Genomic DNA, 18645 nt, shown 5'->3' on the forward strand with positions numbered 1-18645 from the left:
CATACCATAAGATTAGTGGCCTAAGTTTGGTCACTAAACCTTCCTATTTCCAACTGCCAGTTTACTAGAATTTCTGGTTGTCTGAGGCTGAATATAAGGGTAACAAAATTCTGGCCCTGGAATGTTGTTTCTTCTGCCTCAGTAAACCTTTTTTCCAAGGTAATGACTGGAACATCTGAATGGACAGAGAACTAGAATTTCATCAGCTTATGACAGAGGCTGCATGAATGCCTTTTTGCTACTATGTTTGCTAAAATATGCTTACACGTGTAGCAGAATTTGCCTCAAGATTTTCTTTCAACGAGACTAGCATTAACAATATCATAGGGCTACTGCTAACCCTCTTCAACCTTCTTCAGTAACCACACTTACTTATCAAAGGTGTGTGTGACTGGGGCACATGGGTGGCTCAGTTGGTTAAGTGTCCAACTCTTGATTTCATCTCAGATTATGATTTCACAGCTGTGAGATCAAGCCCCTCGTCAGGCTCCATGCTGGGCATGGAGGCTGCTTAAGATTCTCTCTCTCTCTCTCTCTCTCTCTCTCTCTCTCATTCTCCCTTTTCCTCTGCCCCTCCCTCACCCACATTAGCTCTCTCTCCCCTACCTCTCTCTAAAAAAAAAAAAAAAGAAAGAAAGAAAAGAAAAAGTCTGTGGGACTAAATTATCACAGTACCGTTCTTAAAAGACGTCCTGCCTCATTTTAATCTTCATCAGAGCTTTTAGTTACTACTTCCCTTATTCAGACTAGGAAATTCAAGTATAGGGGATATTAATTTATAATCACATGAACACTGACTGATAGAGACTGATGAGTCTGATTCCACTTTCCAATACCCCCTGCAGATAAAGCCACATGTTCATTGCAAGGAATGGATGAGAGATTATGAAATGCCGATAGCTGTGCCTATACATGGGTTAATAAACACAGGCTCTTTAGCTCCTTTAAAGATAGTTAAAAGTCAACCACCTATTACATTGAATTCACTTATATCTATTGTTGCTTCATATATTGTTGCTTCACAATTTCTCTGTGTTTTTGGTTCTTTTTTGTACTTTTCATTTTTAAAAAATCTATACTTTTTTTGATGTACCCAATATATTTAGATCAATTGTAATAAATTCATACACCGAGGCACAGATTACTTTGTGAAATAATTGCATGACCTAGCTCCAGAACCGTCTACTGGAAAGTTGGACTCTGAAATTATCAGCTGGAACATGCTTTGAAAAAGTCATAATTACCTAAAGGTCAATAAGAAAACTCATCTCAAAGCATGGTTACATACAAAAAAGTGAATGAAATGGTAGTGTTAGAATTGGAATTCTGAAGTGATATAGAATATTCATGGATTAATGATTTTGATGTATATCAGGGGTCAGCAGAGTTAAATGAGTAGTTTTGGGTTCTACAAAACTGCTAGTCATGTTAAAAATATAAAAAAAAAAATAAACAAAATAAAAGATATAAATACACAACAATTTACCCCATAGTTACCAATATCACATTCTAAAAGCTGTTTATTTTGGATATTGTGTTCTTAGCAGAAGTCAACAAGGTCACAAATAACCCAGGTCTAGTTTATTTATTAAAATCTTAAGTCCTTAGGGAAAAGATCTTAGGCTAATACAAACATAAACATTGATGTGTTCTTATTTAAACTTCTGAAATTTATGCTTTTAGATTATTCTTAGTACGTGTAGAAGTTATGGGTAGAAAATTGTTCTTTTCAGATAAAGTTATTTCTTTAGCAGGTCTTTATTACATGTAGAGGTAATGGCATCCAAAGAATATGAGGTTATGAACAAAAAAGTATGCTCCTACTTCTACTTTAAAATGTTACATATTTAATCTACCTTAACTTCATGTCAAAGTCAAAATACATATGATGAATAGATAACATAATCAAACATTTTTGGGGAAGAGGTTATTATGTTTTTATCATACTACAGCTGTACATTAAGGAATTATCTGCACATTCTTTTTCCATGTGCGTTATTATTATGTATATTAAAAATATCCTTCCTCTTTAATTAAAAAACACAGGATGAGGAGTTTTGTCGTTATTTTTAAAATGCATGTAATTGTTTATAGTAATTTGAATAGAAAGAACCTTGGAGTTATTATTATGCTCTTCTAAGCATTAATTCAACTTGAGTATCATATGGGGGAAAACTCTACTAGTTGGGATAATTTCTTGGGATAGTTTTCCAACTAATTCACACTTATCATACCCGAACAGATGAAATGAGACATAAAAACTATAAAATTATTGCTTTTGTAGGGTTAATGTCCATCAATGCTGAGGAAGCTGTTTGGACACAAAATGATGATTTGTTCTAGGATTTCAACATTGACTTTAGAAACAGCAGGGGGCAAAAAATGTGCTTAGGGGAGAAAACCTCCGGTTATTTTATGAACATACCACTCCGTTCACTGATAGCAGCTGGTCTCCCCTTTTGAGGCCTCCGTGTCTTTCGGCCACCCCTCCAGGAATGATGCGGGAGATATAAATGGGGGAATTTTGCTCCTTTCCTCCCATCACGTTAAAGCCAAGGCCTTCATCAGTCTTTGGCAGTTCGACTACCCGAGGGTGGGAATGGCCTTCACTAGCTGCAAAAGCTGCAACTGTTGCCTGAAAGAAAAGATGGTCATTTGGTAATACAACGAGGGAAATAAGGCTAATCGTATGCTTTGCAGTGCGTAGGATCAGGCAACTCCTCTTATTTTTATAGCATTCTCCTGTGAAAGAAAGAACAAGATGGGGCTGTGGGGGCGGGGTGGTGGGAAGATTCGCTTCATTTAAACGTCATCTATGACTCCTTTGTTTGGTAAAGCCCTGCCTAGCTATTCCCGGCTTTCTAGAGCTTATCCATTATGATACAAATTTCCCATCTTCATAAAAATCTTCCCCAGTTACCTTAGTTAGATGCAATTCCTCCTTTTCTTGGACTCCAAAATTAGTTGCATCCTCATATTACCTTTATACAGTACACATGCCATAGCTGTTATGTATACGTGTTGACTATGAGCACCTGAAGGGCAGAGATGATGTAATCCACTTCTCTGTAGGACACCCAGTCTACCCCAGTGCATGTACATGAACGTTTATTCAATGTGCTTAGAAGCACTTATATGTGTATACTGTGGGGAATACATATATAATCTTGCTATTGCCAGAACACTGGCTTGGCACATTTTGTTTTTGCTTTTGTTTTTTGTTTTTTGATTGAGGATACCTAAAAGCAAATAAAAGCTAAAATAGGAAATAGATTCAAACGGATTATTATTATTTCACATCAGTACTCTGTGTTGTTATGAGAGGTCCTCTTGTCTGGTACAGATGTTTCCCCCTACATTTTACATTAATATTTCAACTCCTATGGCAACGTGGGCAAAATGAGCAGCTCATGGTTCTAAACCTAGATGTACAAAATATCATTTAATGTGGACATCATTTTATTTTAAAATTCATACATGAATTTTTAAAAATAAGCTGGAAACACAACTTACCATTAGTTCCCACCCCTCATGGAAATAAAATAACAGCATTTAAGTAGTTTCTATCAAGAAAAGACCCTCTGCCTGCTTCTTATTTTCCATTTCCATTAACCTGACTTAACCACAGTTGATTAGATGCCTACTATAAAGTGATTTACTCAACACCGTGAAAATATTGATTGCCAACGACTGTACATTCTTTTCCACACACAGCATTATCACATCAATTGAGCATTATGCTACTGTCTGCATTTAGTGAAGTTTAGTGAATGATATGGAAATAATGGCTTGTTTTTAGCTACATGCATTTGCTCATGCAAACCTCGTCGTCATGCATAGATTTTAATGGCTGACATGGATGCAATGCAGACAGCCCAGAAACAACCAGAAAATATTGTGCTATTGCAACATTATGCTGCTATCCTGCTGTTCTACATGAATAAGAAATGAGAATGGTAAAACACTACATAATTCACTTTCCCCTTAATTAAACCATGTAGGGATCATTTTTCTGTGTGTGTTCCACTTCAGTACAAGCAAAGCATGATGTAACGATAATAATACCCTCCTTTTGCCTGGGTTAAAAAAACCTTACAAATCTACAGTGTTCAGTTACAGAATGAAAACTAAGAAATCAGGAGAGAAACCAAACAAGAGGTGATATAACACAAAAGAATTAAATGGAAAATTCTGATTATTTTCACCGGTTCTTATTTCTTACACATTATTAGAAGGATAAGAGCTTTTAAAAAGCAAGCTGTTGTGCATCGATTACAGCACTTCTGTTTGTAGAATAAGAACTACATCAGTAATTTTAGTTTAAAACTACTGTTTCCTAATGGTCTATTTTCCAGATAATTTCACTATCCTATTGCTATAAGCTTACCATTCGTGTAAGATTTCCATTAGATTTTTCTGCAATGTCTGGATTTGAGTTTTTAAAGAGCACATGTGGTCACTCTCACAAAAGGTGACAGGCTTTCCCTTTAGGTCAGTGTCACATTCTTTCAGCAAGCTACCCACTGCTCAGCTGTATACCTGGAAGGATCCTATGTCAGTGGGTCTCAGGTGAGTTCTCCTCATGTCTAACTCAAGTCAAAGCTTTCGACTTGTGCAAGTAAATCTTCATGCACTGAAAGGGGAACAGGTTCTTTTGGATCAAAGGAACGTGTCAGAAAACCATGTATTATTTCATACAATGAACCAGTAGATTTGCTTGTGCCAAATGGACAGTTAGTGAGCTTAATGAAATCATTCTCCTTTCTTAAGCTACAGAAGCAGCAGAAACGTTCAATTTTCCATTAGGATTTTTACCTGGGAAGCAGTACTGGTTCTAGACTCTGGGCTGCCACTGATGTCTAAATTCTCTTACAGTGTACACACGAGAATACCTGAAACACACACGCGCACAATCAATTACTAGATCACTGGGGTCAAATGTATTTTTAAAGTTACTCAAGTCTTACCTTTGCTGTGGCCCTGGCACGGAATTCAGGACAGCCATTAACAGTTATCGTTTCATGCATATATTGATACACCTAAAATGTTCACATAAAAAAAAAAAGAATGTGTAAGAACATTAAGAGCATCAATTCTTTCACTGCAGATAGGATGACAAATTTTCATTTGTAAAACAGAAATTCTCTGTTACAAACTGAAATAAGTCTGAATCAATTATCCTGATGATTTGGACCAAAAACAAATCTCTCCTATTTGGTGGGTGAGGGCTGCAGCAGAGAAGGCAAGCACTTATTATTTGGTTATCCGTGTTCATCAGGTATAAAAACTCAGATACTTGATTTTATAAAAGCTACTTTGTCAGTAAAAATTCTTACCTCTACATATAGTGCCTTCTCTCAAATATCTGATAAAAATTTGATATATAAAGCTGCGTAACAATATCTTTTCCTTGCCTATTGGAATGTATGTTACCTTTTGTGACACATATTCATAATTCATAAATACAGAAATAAAATGATATCCAGGGGGAACAAGTAAAATAAGAGACTTTAGCACTAGTAACACAGAGCAACCTATCAGCTCTGGTTCATGTTAACGTTTAAATGAAATAAAAAAAATACAGGTAAAATCTGGACCCAAAATGATATTGTAGAAAGCACATAGGTTTTGTTGACTAACGGACCTAAGTTTCAGCCTTGCAGTATAATTGAGGGACTGTGAGGTCCTGGCTGAACCACTTCACCATGTTGACTCTCTTTTTGCCCATCTGAAAAATGGGTAAAGAATATTTATTTCGTATGGGTTTCATTTGAAATAATACTTTCGAGGCACCTGCCACCTAATAAGCACTCCTTAAACAGCAGGTATTATTATTATTTATGATTTTAGGCACAACTACAAAAATTGTTAGTAGAAAAAAATGTTTTCCTTCTAAATTGTCAGGGATGGGATTATAAAATATGTATATCGGTGGCAAAATAAATTGCTTCATTATAAATAACTTACATATACAGAATGACTCATAAAGGATAGTTTGAGAAGATAGAAAAAAATAACAAGGTTAAGTATGTTAGACTATATGCCTATTTTAAAGATTTAAATAATAGTCATAAAAATCAACTGCATAATGTGCAGAGGTAAAAGTCCATTTGGGATTTCGCTGGGATATTTTTTGCGATTGGCCCATTAACTGTTTTGTAAAAGATGAAATAGAAAGTTGCAATCAAAGATTTTTTTCCTTTCTATTAATCATATTTTCCACACTTAAGTCCAAAGTTATTAAAGTGAATTCAGAATGTGATTAATACATCCATTCCACAACCATTCTCTGAGTATCTCTGACCAATCTCTTTCCAACATTTCTTGGCTGGCTCATCATTTTTCAAATACATTTGGTTGAATCTCCGTCAATGCTGACTCATCTTTCCCAAGTAGCATGTTTGGGAAAAAGACAAAGTGGTCTAGACTAGAAAAGTAGGGGCACTATTTAGAATCTACCAGGTAGGATGAAACTTCACTAAATAACTGGAGTATACAATTTGAGTGAGAAATCGGAATGAAAAAGGAAGAGTTTTCCAAGAAAGCATTTGTGGAGCCTGGGACTTGTTAATGCAAATTTTCTAGGTTACCAGAATAGCTGCTTAACATGTTTCCATGTTATTTCCTTGAAAGTACATCACTTTATTTTGCAGAAATATCCCTTCTACAAATAAATTCCACTTACTTGATCTTACAGCCCATTTGGGAGGAAGATTTTCCTTACTCTGCTTTTCTTGTTAAGAAACTCTTTCAAATCTGGCCCTTCATTCTGTCTTTACTCATTATATCTTGCTCAAAGCTCTGCATTAGTGTCTTAATTGGCTTTTCCACCACCAAACACTATTGACTTTAGTTATCATTGTCAAGTACGTACCTGATCATGTCACTACCGAGCTTTTGGCTGTCTACTGCCCTTAGAGTAAAGGTTGCAAAGTCCAATGCCCACACGAGTCAAACCAGCAATAACAATGCAGAACGCAGCCTTTTCTCGTTTTATTCCCCAACTTCCTTTTCTCCATCCTCACTATTCCCCAAATATACAATGCCTTCCCAGTTGCCTAGGCCTTTGGATATGCTCTTTGCTCTGTTTGGAATGCCCTTTCATTTGGCAGAATCTTCTTTAACCCAGTTTAACATGATGATAAAAGACCCAATTCAAATTTCATTTTCTCTGTTCATTCTTCCCTGCCTCCTCCAAGCAGAGAAATTTCTCCCTCCTTGATTTTGGACCATTTGAATTTTTCTAGGGACATCCTGATTATCTTTTCCAGGGAAAATGATATATTTACATGCATCAAAGTATGTTTATGTAGACAATCATTTGCACACCGTTAGGAGATTGTCATCAACTGATAACAGCAAAAACTAATTTTGTAAGCTCCTAAAATAAAGAAATAAACATTTAAGAATAACTATCCTTAACATTCTAATTTGAACTGTGAATTAAAAAGTGGAGTATGCAAGAGGCAGTACTATGTACAGATAACGCCCAAGTTTTGCAGTTGCCACATATTAAGTGTATGATCTCGGTCAGTTACTTGACCAAGTGCAATGTTCTAATTTGAAAAATATGCCTTAAAGTTGTAACTAACTTCTAGGTCTGTTAGGAGGATTAAATAAGATTAGAACAGTTTGCAGCATATAGTAAGTTTATAAAAAATAGCTATTATTATTACTATTATTATTATTAATATTCAATGTTTCCCAACTTATTTGACACTGGGATCTTTGGGGAAGAATCTCCTAGGACTAGCAGACCGTGAATACATTTTACAGAGAATGGATGGAAGACTGTAGTCTTGCCTGGGGGCGTTTCTGCACCAATTTATTTGGCAATGTTTGGAGACGTTTTGGGTTGTCACAAATGAAGAGCAGGAGGGTGCTACTGGTATGTAGTATTAGAAGACCAAGAGGCTGCTAAATATCCTACAATGCTCAGAGTAGCCCCCTGTAGCAAAGAACTATGTCAACATGCCAATAGTCTTGAGATCGAGAAACCCTGAACTAAGAAATCATGCTGTATCATTTCTTCTTATACATAATAATTAGTAAGCCATAAAAAGACACTTGCGTAGCAGTGAGTAAAGGATCTTGTAAATAAATTAAAGGGTCTTATTCAACGAATACGTCTTGAAGTAAGTAACCACAAGTCTGGTGTGCATTTAATGAGGACTTACTGTAGGCCAAGCATAATGCTAAGCATTTTATATCTGAGAGTTCAGTCAATGCTCACAACTTATGATTGAGGCCCTCTACACACAAGGAAGCAGTCACAGAGATGGTAACATGCCTATGACCACACAGGTAGTGGCGGATCTGGTACAGAGATTCATATCTAATTGCCTCCAACGTCTTTCCTCTTTCAACCACATCAGGCTTTCTTATTAAGACAGCATCGGACTACTACCATTTTGGTTGCACTGAGGAAACAAAAACTTGGAGATGTCACAAGTATTTATTTATATTTTGAATAAAGGTATCTAGGTTCGACATGACGCTTATCATTATACATGTGGTGGCTGCAAATGTACAATACGATTCAGAAACCAACAAATTCATCACTCCCAATGAAAGTGAAATAGCATTTTTAATAATCTTTTATGATTATAATATACTATGATTCAAAGAAAGAAGTCAAATATTATTTTTAGTGTTTTCTTTTGTAAAGCACCACAGATTCTGATTAGTCGGTTTTTAAACACTGGATGACATGGTCTAGAGAGTCAAGTCAGAACTTGGAGACATTAATTCTATTTCATTTGGTTATATTGTCTTGTTAAAGTTTCTTAGCTCATCATTTTCTAGGGACAAAATGTATCCCTACCTATCTTACTTTTCAAGGACAAGTGTGCAGGTATTTGTAAAATTTTGAAGGAAATTGTTATAGAAAGCTAAAGTATTTTACCAGATGCCCTCAGAGAATTCTTAAAAGGAAGAGAAAATGGTTGTGTGAGCTTCAACACAGGACAGTGGGGCTTATTATAGTTTCCAGAATCACTTGGGTCTCCAAATTTCTGGGCAATGTCGGCTACAGCAGCATTTTAAGCACATTCCATTGGTAAGATAGGTTAATTCCTAGTGAAAGTTGAATAATTTACAGAAACTCTTGTACACAGTTTGAGCTTACATTTTAGTATCAGTAATTTACTGACTTTGAATAAATCTCACAGATTCAATAGCATTTTGAATATTTGGAACTTATTCCAAGCTATTGAAAATTTACAAATATAGATAGATTCAATTAAGGCAATGGGGTTGCAGTCACTTGATTCAGAAAGTTCGTTTGTTCATTCGTTCTGCTAACATTCATTTAGGAGTTACTCTAGTCAGTGTGTCAAGCGCCTGGACCAAAATATGAAAGAAAAAAATTAAAGGCATCTTCTAAAACTCTGAATTGACATAAATCTTCACTATAGAAGGGCTTTAATTTTTTTTTAAGTTTATTTATTTTTTTGAGAGAGACAGAGACAGTGCAAGTCGGGGAGGGGCAGAAAGAGAAAGAGAGAGAGAGAGAGAGAGAGAGAGAGAGAGAATCCCATGCAGTCTCCACACTGCCAGCACAGAGCCTGATGCAGGGCTCGAACCCTACAAACTGCGAGATCATGACCTGAGCCAAAACCAAATGCTGAATGCTCAACCGACTAAGCCACCCAAGCGCTCCAAAAATTTTTAAATAAATAATATAAATTTTTCTTTATATTAAGAAAGCAAATAGACTACTTTTTTCTAGATGGAAATTTTATCACTGAGAGAATAACAAATACAAATAAAGTAAAAGTTACACTTTTACTTCAACTTATTTACCAACTGTACAACAGAATTCCCATTTAGATAAATTAAGCTGAACAGCTAAAATTCTAATGCAATAGGATTTTTGCTTCTGAGCTTTCATTTACACACAGGTTATGTAGATAATATCAAAATATAAACTTTACATTGAATTATTCTTTTTGATTTTGAAAACCCTGATTGGTACAGAGAGGTAGGTATGGATGATAAATCTGTATTATGAGTTTCTCATCCTGGTTCCCTTTTGTATGTGACTTTAAGTGACCTACTATCTATGCATCTTAGTTTTCCATTATGTAAAGCCCTATCTTCGAGAGGCAGTCAAAGAAGATAAAGTATGTGGCTTTATAAACCATAACCTATTATTCTTATTAAATTCTTATGATAATAGCTACTATGTTTCTATTATTACTATTACATGCATGCCTAAAATGCAATGGAAGCTACACCTTTAGAATTTAGCTGCTTGGTCAGCAAGTGTGGAAACACCTTGAGTTCAAAATTAGATTTTGATTGCTCTGTCTTCTGTTCTTACAGTTTTACTGCCTTTTGTATTTCGTGTTATTTTTTTTAAATTTTTTTAATGTTTTTATTTATTTTTGAGACAGAGAGAGACCGGGTGTGAGTAGGGGAGGAGCAGAGAGAGAGACAGACACAGAATCCAAAGCAGGCTCCAGGTTCTGAGCTGTCAGCACAGAGCCTGACGCGGGGCTCGAACTCATGGACTGTAAGATCATGACCCGAGCTGAAGTCGGACCCCCGACCGACTGAGCCACCCAGGCACCCCTGTATTTCGTGTTATTTTAAAATGGCTGTGTGAGGCAGATACTAGGTAGGCTCACCTTGCCCAGCCCCCATTTTCAGCCTCCTCCTCCTAGCACTGCCTCGCCATATGACCTAGTTCTTTCCAATAAGAATTTAATTGGAAGTAGGTGAGAGGCTTCTGGGAAAGTGTTGTCCTCTTGGTACAAGCGCTAGACTTTTCCCCTTCCCTACTTTTCGTTCTGAGTGTGAAGATGGTCAGCTGTAGTAGCAACCTACGACTGCAAGAGAAAGGCCAAGAAAAAGTGTCTATATCAGCTCTGATTATGTGGAGCTCCTCAAACACTGTAAGCAGCTGCCTTTATCTCTCAACTTGTAATGAAGAAAAATATTTGTTTAAGCCAATGAAGTTGCATTTTCTGCTAGTTTCAGCCCAAAGAACTCCTGATTGCTGTATTATTTAAGTGAATGTTATATGGAACTGTGCTATCTTTAGAGTTTGTTTTCTTTGAGCCCCCTCCAATTCGAAGAGTTGTATAATTTGTTCACTAGAAATTAGTGAAAATTTGTTAATGTCAGGGTTTGGAAACTGAGAATCTGACTAAAACATAGTTTAAAAAAGTAGAAACTAACTCTCAGGAAAACTTTAAGAAAATGAAAAAACAACTTGATTAGGCAAAAATGTTTGTAAAACACATATCTGATAAAGGTCTCATATCTAAAATATATAAATAATTTTCAAAAGTCAAGAGTAAGAAAACAACCTAATTAAAAATTGGATAAACTCCTTGAATAGGCATGTCAGCCAGGAAGATCTATGGGTGGCAAATGTGAAAAGATACTCATCATCAAAGATACTCAATATCACTAATCCCTAAGAAAATTAAAAATAAGGCCATAATTAGATACATCTACACTTTTATTAACATGTCTAGATTTTTAAAAAAATGAACACCTTGTATGGGCAAGAATGTTGAACAACTAGAACTCTTGTACATTGCTGGTAGGAATGCAAAATGGCACAGCCACATGAGAAAACAAGATGAACAGTTTTCTATATAGTTAAACCTACACTTACCTTAAGATTCCCTTATGTATTTCTAGCTATTTATGCAAGATAAATAAAAATGTATATTCATACAAAACTGGTATGCAAATACTTACAGTAGTTCTATTCATATTCACCACAAACTGGAAACAATTCAAATAGCCTTCAACTGTGAATGAATAATTAAATGGAAGCACACCTGTACAATGGAATACTGCTTGGCAATAAAAAGGAATAAACTACTCATACATGCAACAATGCGATGAATCTCCAATGAGTATTGCTTAAGTGAAAGAAGTCAGACTCCATGATTATTTCGTTTATATGACACTCTGGAAAAAGCAAAATAATAGGAACAGAAAATAGATCAAAGGTTACCAGAAGCTAGGGGTGGGGATGAGTTGACTACCTGGCATAAAGAACTTTTGGGGGGTGCTGGAACTCCTATACCTTGATAATGGTGATGATCACATGATTGCATGTCATAATTAAAAGTCTCAGAATTGTACACTGAAAAGAGGAAATACCAATACTCTATGAAAATTATACTTCCATAAACCTAACTTTAAAAAAAAGAAAATAGTTTTAGATGAAAATATTCTGAAACTTCATCAGGATTTTGGAAATTAAAAATAAGGGCTTTGAAACACAAAGACCTACCTATATTTAAGATGTGTTTAATAGAATAAAAAGATGACATTAGCTCCCATTCCTTAAAGTTTATAAACGTGGAAAGCAACATATACTTTAATGGAGGGTAACATTTCTTTCAAGTACAAGATACTCCAGAGATTTTGTAGTGCATCATTGTGAACAGGCTGGCTACTAAAATGTCAATAGAATTACAATTAGGATACACCCCTCTGTATCAGTGACTGCGAAAAAGAAATAAACCTTTCAGTAACTATGAAAAATCAAAATGTCTAACATTAGACCAAGGTACTTCAAGTAGAAAGAAAAATGATCAGAATTATTAAAGCAAATTAATGAGGAAAAAAGTCCAAACGGGAAAATGATATGGTCCAAATCCTACCACATTATAGTGTTCATTAAGGCTTGTTAAATGTACAGTTTTTGTTGAAAAAACAAGTAAGAATGTATATTTTTAAAGTAAGAAAAAAACCAATATAAGTATTAAGACTTTGTAGGGGCTCCTGGGTGGCTTAATCAGTTAAGCATCTGACTTGATTTCGGCTCAGGTCATGATCTCAGGGTTCGTGGGTTCGAACCCCGTGTCTCGCTCTGCGCTGACAGCACGGAGCCTGCTTGGGATCCTCTCTCTTTCCCTCTCTCTGCCCCTCTCCCACTCATACGTGGACACGTGCTCTTTCTGTCTCAAGATAAATAAATCAAAAATTTTTAAAAAACACTGATATTTGTATCTATATTTATAATTTTTAATGGTTTTCTTAATTTTTCAGATTTGGAAACTCAGATAAAAGTAGAATAAAGGAAAGTTATTTGATGTGGTATCAGATTTTAAAATATTTAAATATTCTCATAAATTAAAAGTAAAATCGATTCCTTCCGTACCCTTTTATTATTATAGGCCACCTGGCTGGGTGGACAACATTTACAATATTAAGCCACAATATATTTATCATAATATAATAAAAACATGGCAGGTTTTCTGAAGGCAGAGTTTAGGCAGGGGAAGAGGTATCTAAAATGAATTTGTGGCTCTAAATTTAACTGCATGTAGTGGAGTGGGTTTCATCCATGCAAAAATAAGTGCCCTGATATGAATGTGTACACTATCCTTCATATGGCTGGAATGAAAGAGAAATAAAGCTTAAGTTGCTGAAAACATAATCTACTTATTTTAGGAGGTTTTGTAGAAATAATTCCAAATCAACTGAAAATTGGTTCATCTATTAATAATGGAAGAAATAATCCAAAAAATATTTAATTTTTGCCTTGAATTTGTCTTCCATTTTGGAAAAAATGGCAACCATAAATAAATGCTGTGTACTTAGAACTATAGCTATCCATGTATCTATCATCTATAGTTTCCATATGCTTTTGTAGCTGCAGAAACATTTTGTTTAAAATTGTAGTGTTGGAAGTCCTATAAACTAAGGGATTTAAGGTATGAGACAATGTCTAGAACCAATCATTTTGTTTGCAAAAAAAAAAAAAAAAAAAAATGACCCTTACTGGTTACAAGTCACATCTGCTATAATTAGACCATCAAGCCTCAAACCAATCCTGTGAAAGTCCAAGAAGGATAAAATTTCCAGAGAAATGTCTTTTTCTACATTTCTGTATGGCCATCAAGTTTAGTGAAAATATGCCACCCACTGGACAAGAAAAATATTGACAGGTATAAAGAAGCAAAGGACAATACATCTCTATTAGGTTGAAATGATTTGCAAAAAACAGTTCAGTCATTAAGGCAGACATTTGATGGTATTACTGGTGAAATCAATATGGCAACTGATATTGCTTCCAGAAATGGGCCATCGACTTGAAGAAGCATTCCTCCTTGGTTCAGTGACAACTATGCCATGCAAAGTACTCTTTATGTTCTCAAAGCAGGAAGGGGAAGTTAAATGGACTCTGCAGTTTTTAGTCACAAAGGACACAAAAGACCTTTTTTAGGCAGTATGCTTCATTACTTCATTACTATTTTTTTCAACCATGCCGATGCAGTATATAGTAAGTGCCTTTGACAAGGCAGCATTTCCTTTTAGCACTCAAGAAAAAACCTCAGTTGACACTCTCCAGTGCAACTATATTGTTTTTAAGAATCAAATCAGCCTTACTGTAGAGCCTCCAACTTCACTTGTATCCTGACAAAATACATCTGACAACTAAGTCATCAATGGGATGGCATTACCTATAACTAAAAACAGAAACAAACAAACAAACAAACAAAGCACTGAATTTGAAGATCAAAAACAAATATGACATTTTGGGACTAAAACGTTCTGGCCCTCCCTCCCACATGTTAGTCTCTGCATCCCAGTTTTACTTATTGTCCCAATACCCCCTGGGAAGGAAGGCCTACTTGCTCATGCAATTGGTCAGCAACCAGGGACTGTATTGGGCCATGATGTTACTAGAGGTACTGATAGTATCTCTAAAAACTTAGCAGTCATGAGACATACCTTCATCCCTTACTGTATCTATGTCACAAGAAATCAGGCAAGAGTTGCCTGCTTAGGGTAGATGTAAATGGTCCTGTTGTTTTCTATTCTACTTTCTTAGGCCTAACCAGACATCTCAGATTCAGAGTGGAGGAAAGTTGGGGGGGGGGGCTGTTATTTAGGTGTCTGAGCCCAAGCTTCATTATCCAATCTATATATTTGGATATATATAGACAAGTTATGTCTAGACCAGACAGAACTGCACTAGAGAGGATTTGGGTACTTCCATACAATTAACAAAGTGGTAATTTGTTTTCTCCTTCATTTTGGTCCTTTCATCTAGCTTTCTTGGTTGCTAACTCCCTGAGAAGGAAAGGTGAAATGAAGATTTGAGTACTCCTGGACCACTAGCTATGATAGCATCTCAACAGCACTGAAACTTCAAGTCTATCTCTCACAATCCATGTGTATATGCCCAAGTTCAACTACATGACTCAGACTTTCTGCTGCAAAGTGATACATGCCATTCATGACTTGCTTTAAAGGACACTAAATAACCTACAGCAGTAGAAAAGCTGAATTGAAAGGGTCCATAATTTGTGACCAATCCCATGTCTTAGAGAATTTATGTGAAAATAGCATTACTATTGCAAGTGACCTCCAATGCTTAGAGTTAGATGAAGACCGGGAATATTTTGGACAAAGTGATGCCTTTATTTTTTTTTTTTAATTTTTTTTTTAAAGTTTATTTATTTTTGAGACAGAGAGAGACAGAGCATGAACGGGGGAGGGTCAGAGAGAGGGAGACACAGAATCTGAAACAGGCTCCGGGCTCTGAGCTGTCAGCACAGAGCCCGACGCGGGGCTTGAACCCACGAACTGCGAGATCATGACCTGAGCTGAAGTCGGCCGCTTAACCCACTGAGCCACCCAGGCGCCCCAAAGTGATGCCTTTAAATATCTACCCACCTGCCTGGCCAAGTTACAAAGGAACTAGGAGCTTTTCTGAAATAGTGTGTATAGGTTAATTCTAATGAGAACACATCAAGAAAGTTCTCCAGCACTCTACCTCCTAACATATGTGGGAGGGATGAAAGGATCCTTAAGGAGGGTGTTCTGGGACCACTTAACAGGGAGGATTAAACGCCCCTTCGTGCCTGACAGTAAATGGCACATCTTTTTATTTGGTTTTGGTTTTGCAGGGACTCAGAAGGAAAGCATCAAAACTATTGGTATGGTACCTAACACAGTCCTCAAATCTCTATCAATTTTGAAATTTCCAGAGGTTATTTATATCACTCGTTGTAAGTGAATTAAAATCACTATACTTATACTTATTTCCAAAGGCAAGAGAAAATACTTTGTTCAGTTTTATAGCTTTGTAACTAATTCTTCTATTGTATAACAGCAGAATAATTAGTTGTAAAACCATAAAACTGAAGAATGGCTATAAGTTTTAAACATGTGTAATTAGCTATTAATTTCTCTACTTACTTTTATAATTGGTTTGTATTTCCTAGTGGGTTCTTTACACATATAACTTTCATAAGGTAAGACAAATTAAATTCCTTGTACAAATCATTTAATAACTGGAGGAAGAAGTGAAATCATAAATAACAACATTTCCACAGAGTCCAAATGGCAGATGGCCAAGCCACCAGGGAGAAATCTCTTTCCTTATGGTTGTCTAAAAAAGGATTCCCTTAAGGCAGCTGTTCCCATCCTGTCCTTGTTACACAGCCAGAGTCCTCTGTGACAGGAAATGCCTGAGCAAAATGTTGGGAAGATGTCATTTCCAATTAGTATAACACCATTCAAAGGGACTGGATTATCTCTATTTTCTTATTTGGGGTAAAATTCAAATGGGGTTTGGGGTTTAAAAACTTGTCTCTATATACTGATTGGATGAAGATGATGTAAAATCTCACTGAGGATCCCAAAATGCTAGAATATTTCTCAGTGAGGTTAAAATTTACCCATGTACTTAAAATTCTGCAAGAGTTGTAAAGTTAGTTTTTACTTCCAAAAATAGGCCTTTATGTGGTAAGTGAATTAATCATTTTGAGTCAATTCAGTGTATATTGTCATTGTCGCAGGGATCATATGAACTCACAAGTAAACACTAAAGAAAAAATTTAACTCAGTTATTAAAAGCCAACCTGATTATTCAGTTGTTTGAGTTAAAATTACTATGGCTAATAATGGGTTTCCAGAGGTAGTAGTAAAAATAAGGGATGCTCAATTAAATTGGAATTTCAGACAATGAGCAGATTTTTAGTTTAAGTGTGTCCCACACAATATTTGGGACATCATAAATGAACTGTGATGGAAAAGGAGACTATTATAGTTTGGCAGGCAGGAAGTGTTGGATGCAATTCAGAGCAAATTAGTGGATACAATTAAGGAGTAGACCGAATGGAGCTTGGTGTTGGTAGGCTCTGGGTGAGAAAAGATGGAAAGAGGTCCAGGTTAGAGGTGTGGGCAGGCATGCAAGATAATGGGTTTGACTTTGGATGATATTGTATGAGCTGCCTTGTGATCTCTAAGAGATGTTCAGCAGACACCTAGATATGTAGATCTGAAGATCAGAGGAAGAATATAGACTGTAAGATATAATTTGTGAGTGATCTACTCAGTTGGCAAATGAAGCCCTCTGTGTATACGCTAACCTCTAGGAGAAATTTAGGGTGGGAAGATAAGGAGGTCTTGAGGGGCTCTGATATCTACTTAGGTAATTTATCAGCCAAGCCTTAGTCTTATTTTATTTTTTGAGAGAAAGAGAGAGTGTGTGCACACTTGCACCCGAGTGGGTGAGGAGCAGAGGGAAAGAGAGAATCCACACTTAGTGTGGAGCCTGATGTGAGGTTCAATCCCACGACCCTGGGATCATGACCTGGGGCAAAATCAAGAGTCAGATTCTCAACTGACTGAGCCACCCAGGCACCCGTTTTGAATTTATATAACTCACATATATGCCTTTTAAAACGGAATATATTCAAGAGAAAGAGAATACTAAGAAGTGCATTTTGTAAAAGTGAGTTGACAGTAAAAGCAATTCATATACATTACACAAAATTTGCACAATATAGACCTGTATAAGCAAAAATATTAAAATAACTTATAATTCCATATCAGGATACAACTACTGTCAACATTTTGGGAGACTTATTTCCAGTCTGCCTTATTTGTTTAAAAAATCAACATCAATTCAGTCACTGTATACTTTTTACAATCAATTTTTTACTTAAAATATTGAGAATATTTTTCCCATTTATTAAATACTCTTTCACATTATTTTAATGGTGCCATCATATCTGATCTTATAAAATGTGCCATGACATATTTATGAAAGGATGATAGGAAAATAAGAGTCACTCTATACTCTAGGTATAGATCTTACCATCTGTCCATGTGAATTTATCAATTACCCTTCCTGCTATAGTTTATATACTTGATGCTTATTCATTCCTATCTCTTCTCACTTATGTTCAGATAGACTCAAGGAAATACAGGCCCATTTACTTGTAACTAGAAGTCTGTTAAACAATGGAAGGAATGGGATAGGGTCGATAGAAAAGAGAAATAGACTATAATTATTTCTTGATCAATTAGAATATGTTTACTGCCAAATATACATTAGACTTGTCCTGATTTTCTTTACGTCCTAAGCATAAAAAGTTAGCATATAAAAATAAAATTAAACTCAGCATTTTACCAATTAGCATAGCCAGCTCATTAAAACACAAAAGCAGCCTGTATACATGATCATTACTCATCAGAATCCTAATGCACAATCGTGTTAGGTAGTGCCTAAAATTCCGATTTTCATAAGAAAGTGTGAATTAGAAAAAATCTTATTGGTGATAGTCATATGATTTTTAAACCACAAATGTTTGTTGCTCATGCAAAAAAAACATTTGGATCAGATTGTATGACTTACTGTTATAATCTACCAAT

At 35.8% G+C, this 18645-nt stretch overlaps 1 protein-coding gene across 2 annotated transcripts in view; it reads right to left on the bottom strand.

Annotated features, from left to right (window-relative positions):
- LIN7A (lin-7 homolog A, crumbs cell polarity complex component) overlaps nt 1–18645 on the bottom strand; it is a 124076-nt gene that overhangs the window by 33490 nt on the left and 71941 nt on the right. For both annotated transcript variants that reach the window (XM_042992816.1, XM_042992815.1), the window contains exons 4-5: nt 4968–5039; nt 2426–2635 (exon numbers count right to left, since the gene is read on the bottom strand). In XM_042992816.1, the coding sequence (XP_042848750.1) occupies nt 2426–2635; nt 4968–5039 (282 nt within the window). The remainder of the gene's footprint in view (nt 1–2425; nt 2636–4967; nt 5040–18645) is intronic.

Source organism: Panthera tigris, chromosome B4 (genome assembly GCF_018350195.1).
Source record: "Panthera tigris isolate Pti1 chromosome B4, P.tigris_Pti1_mat1.1, whole genome shotgun sequence".
In the NCBI taxonomy this organism is placed as follows: Eukaryota; Metazoa; Chordata; class Mammalia; order Carnivora; family Felidae; genus Panthera; species Panthera tigris.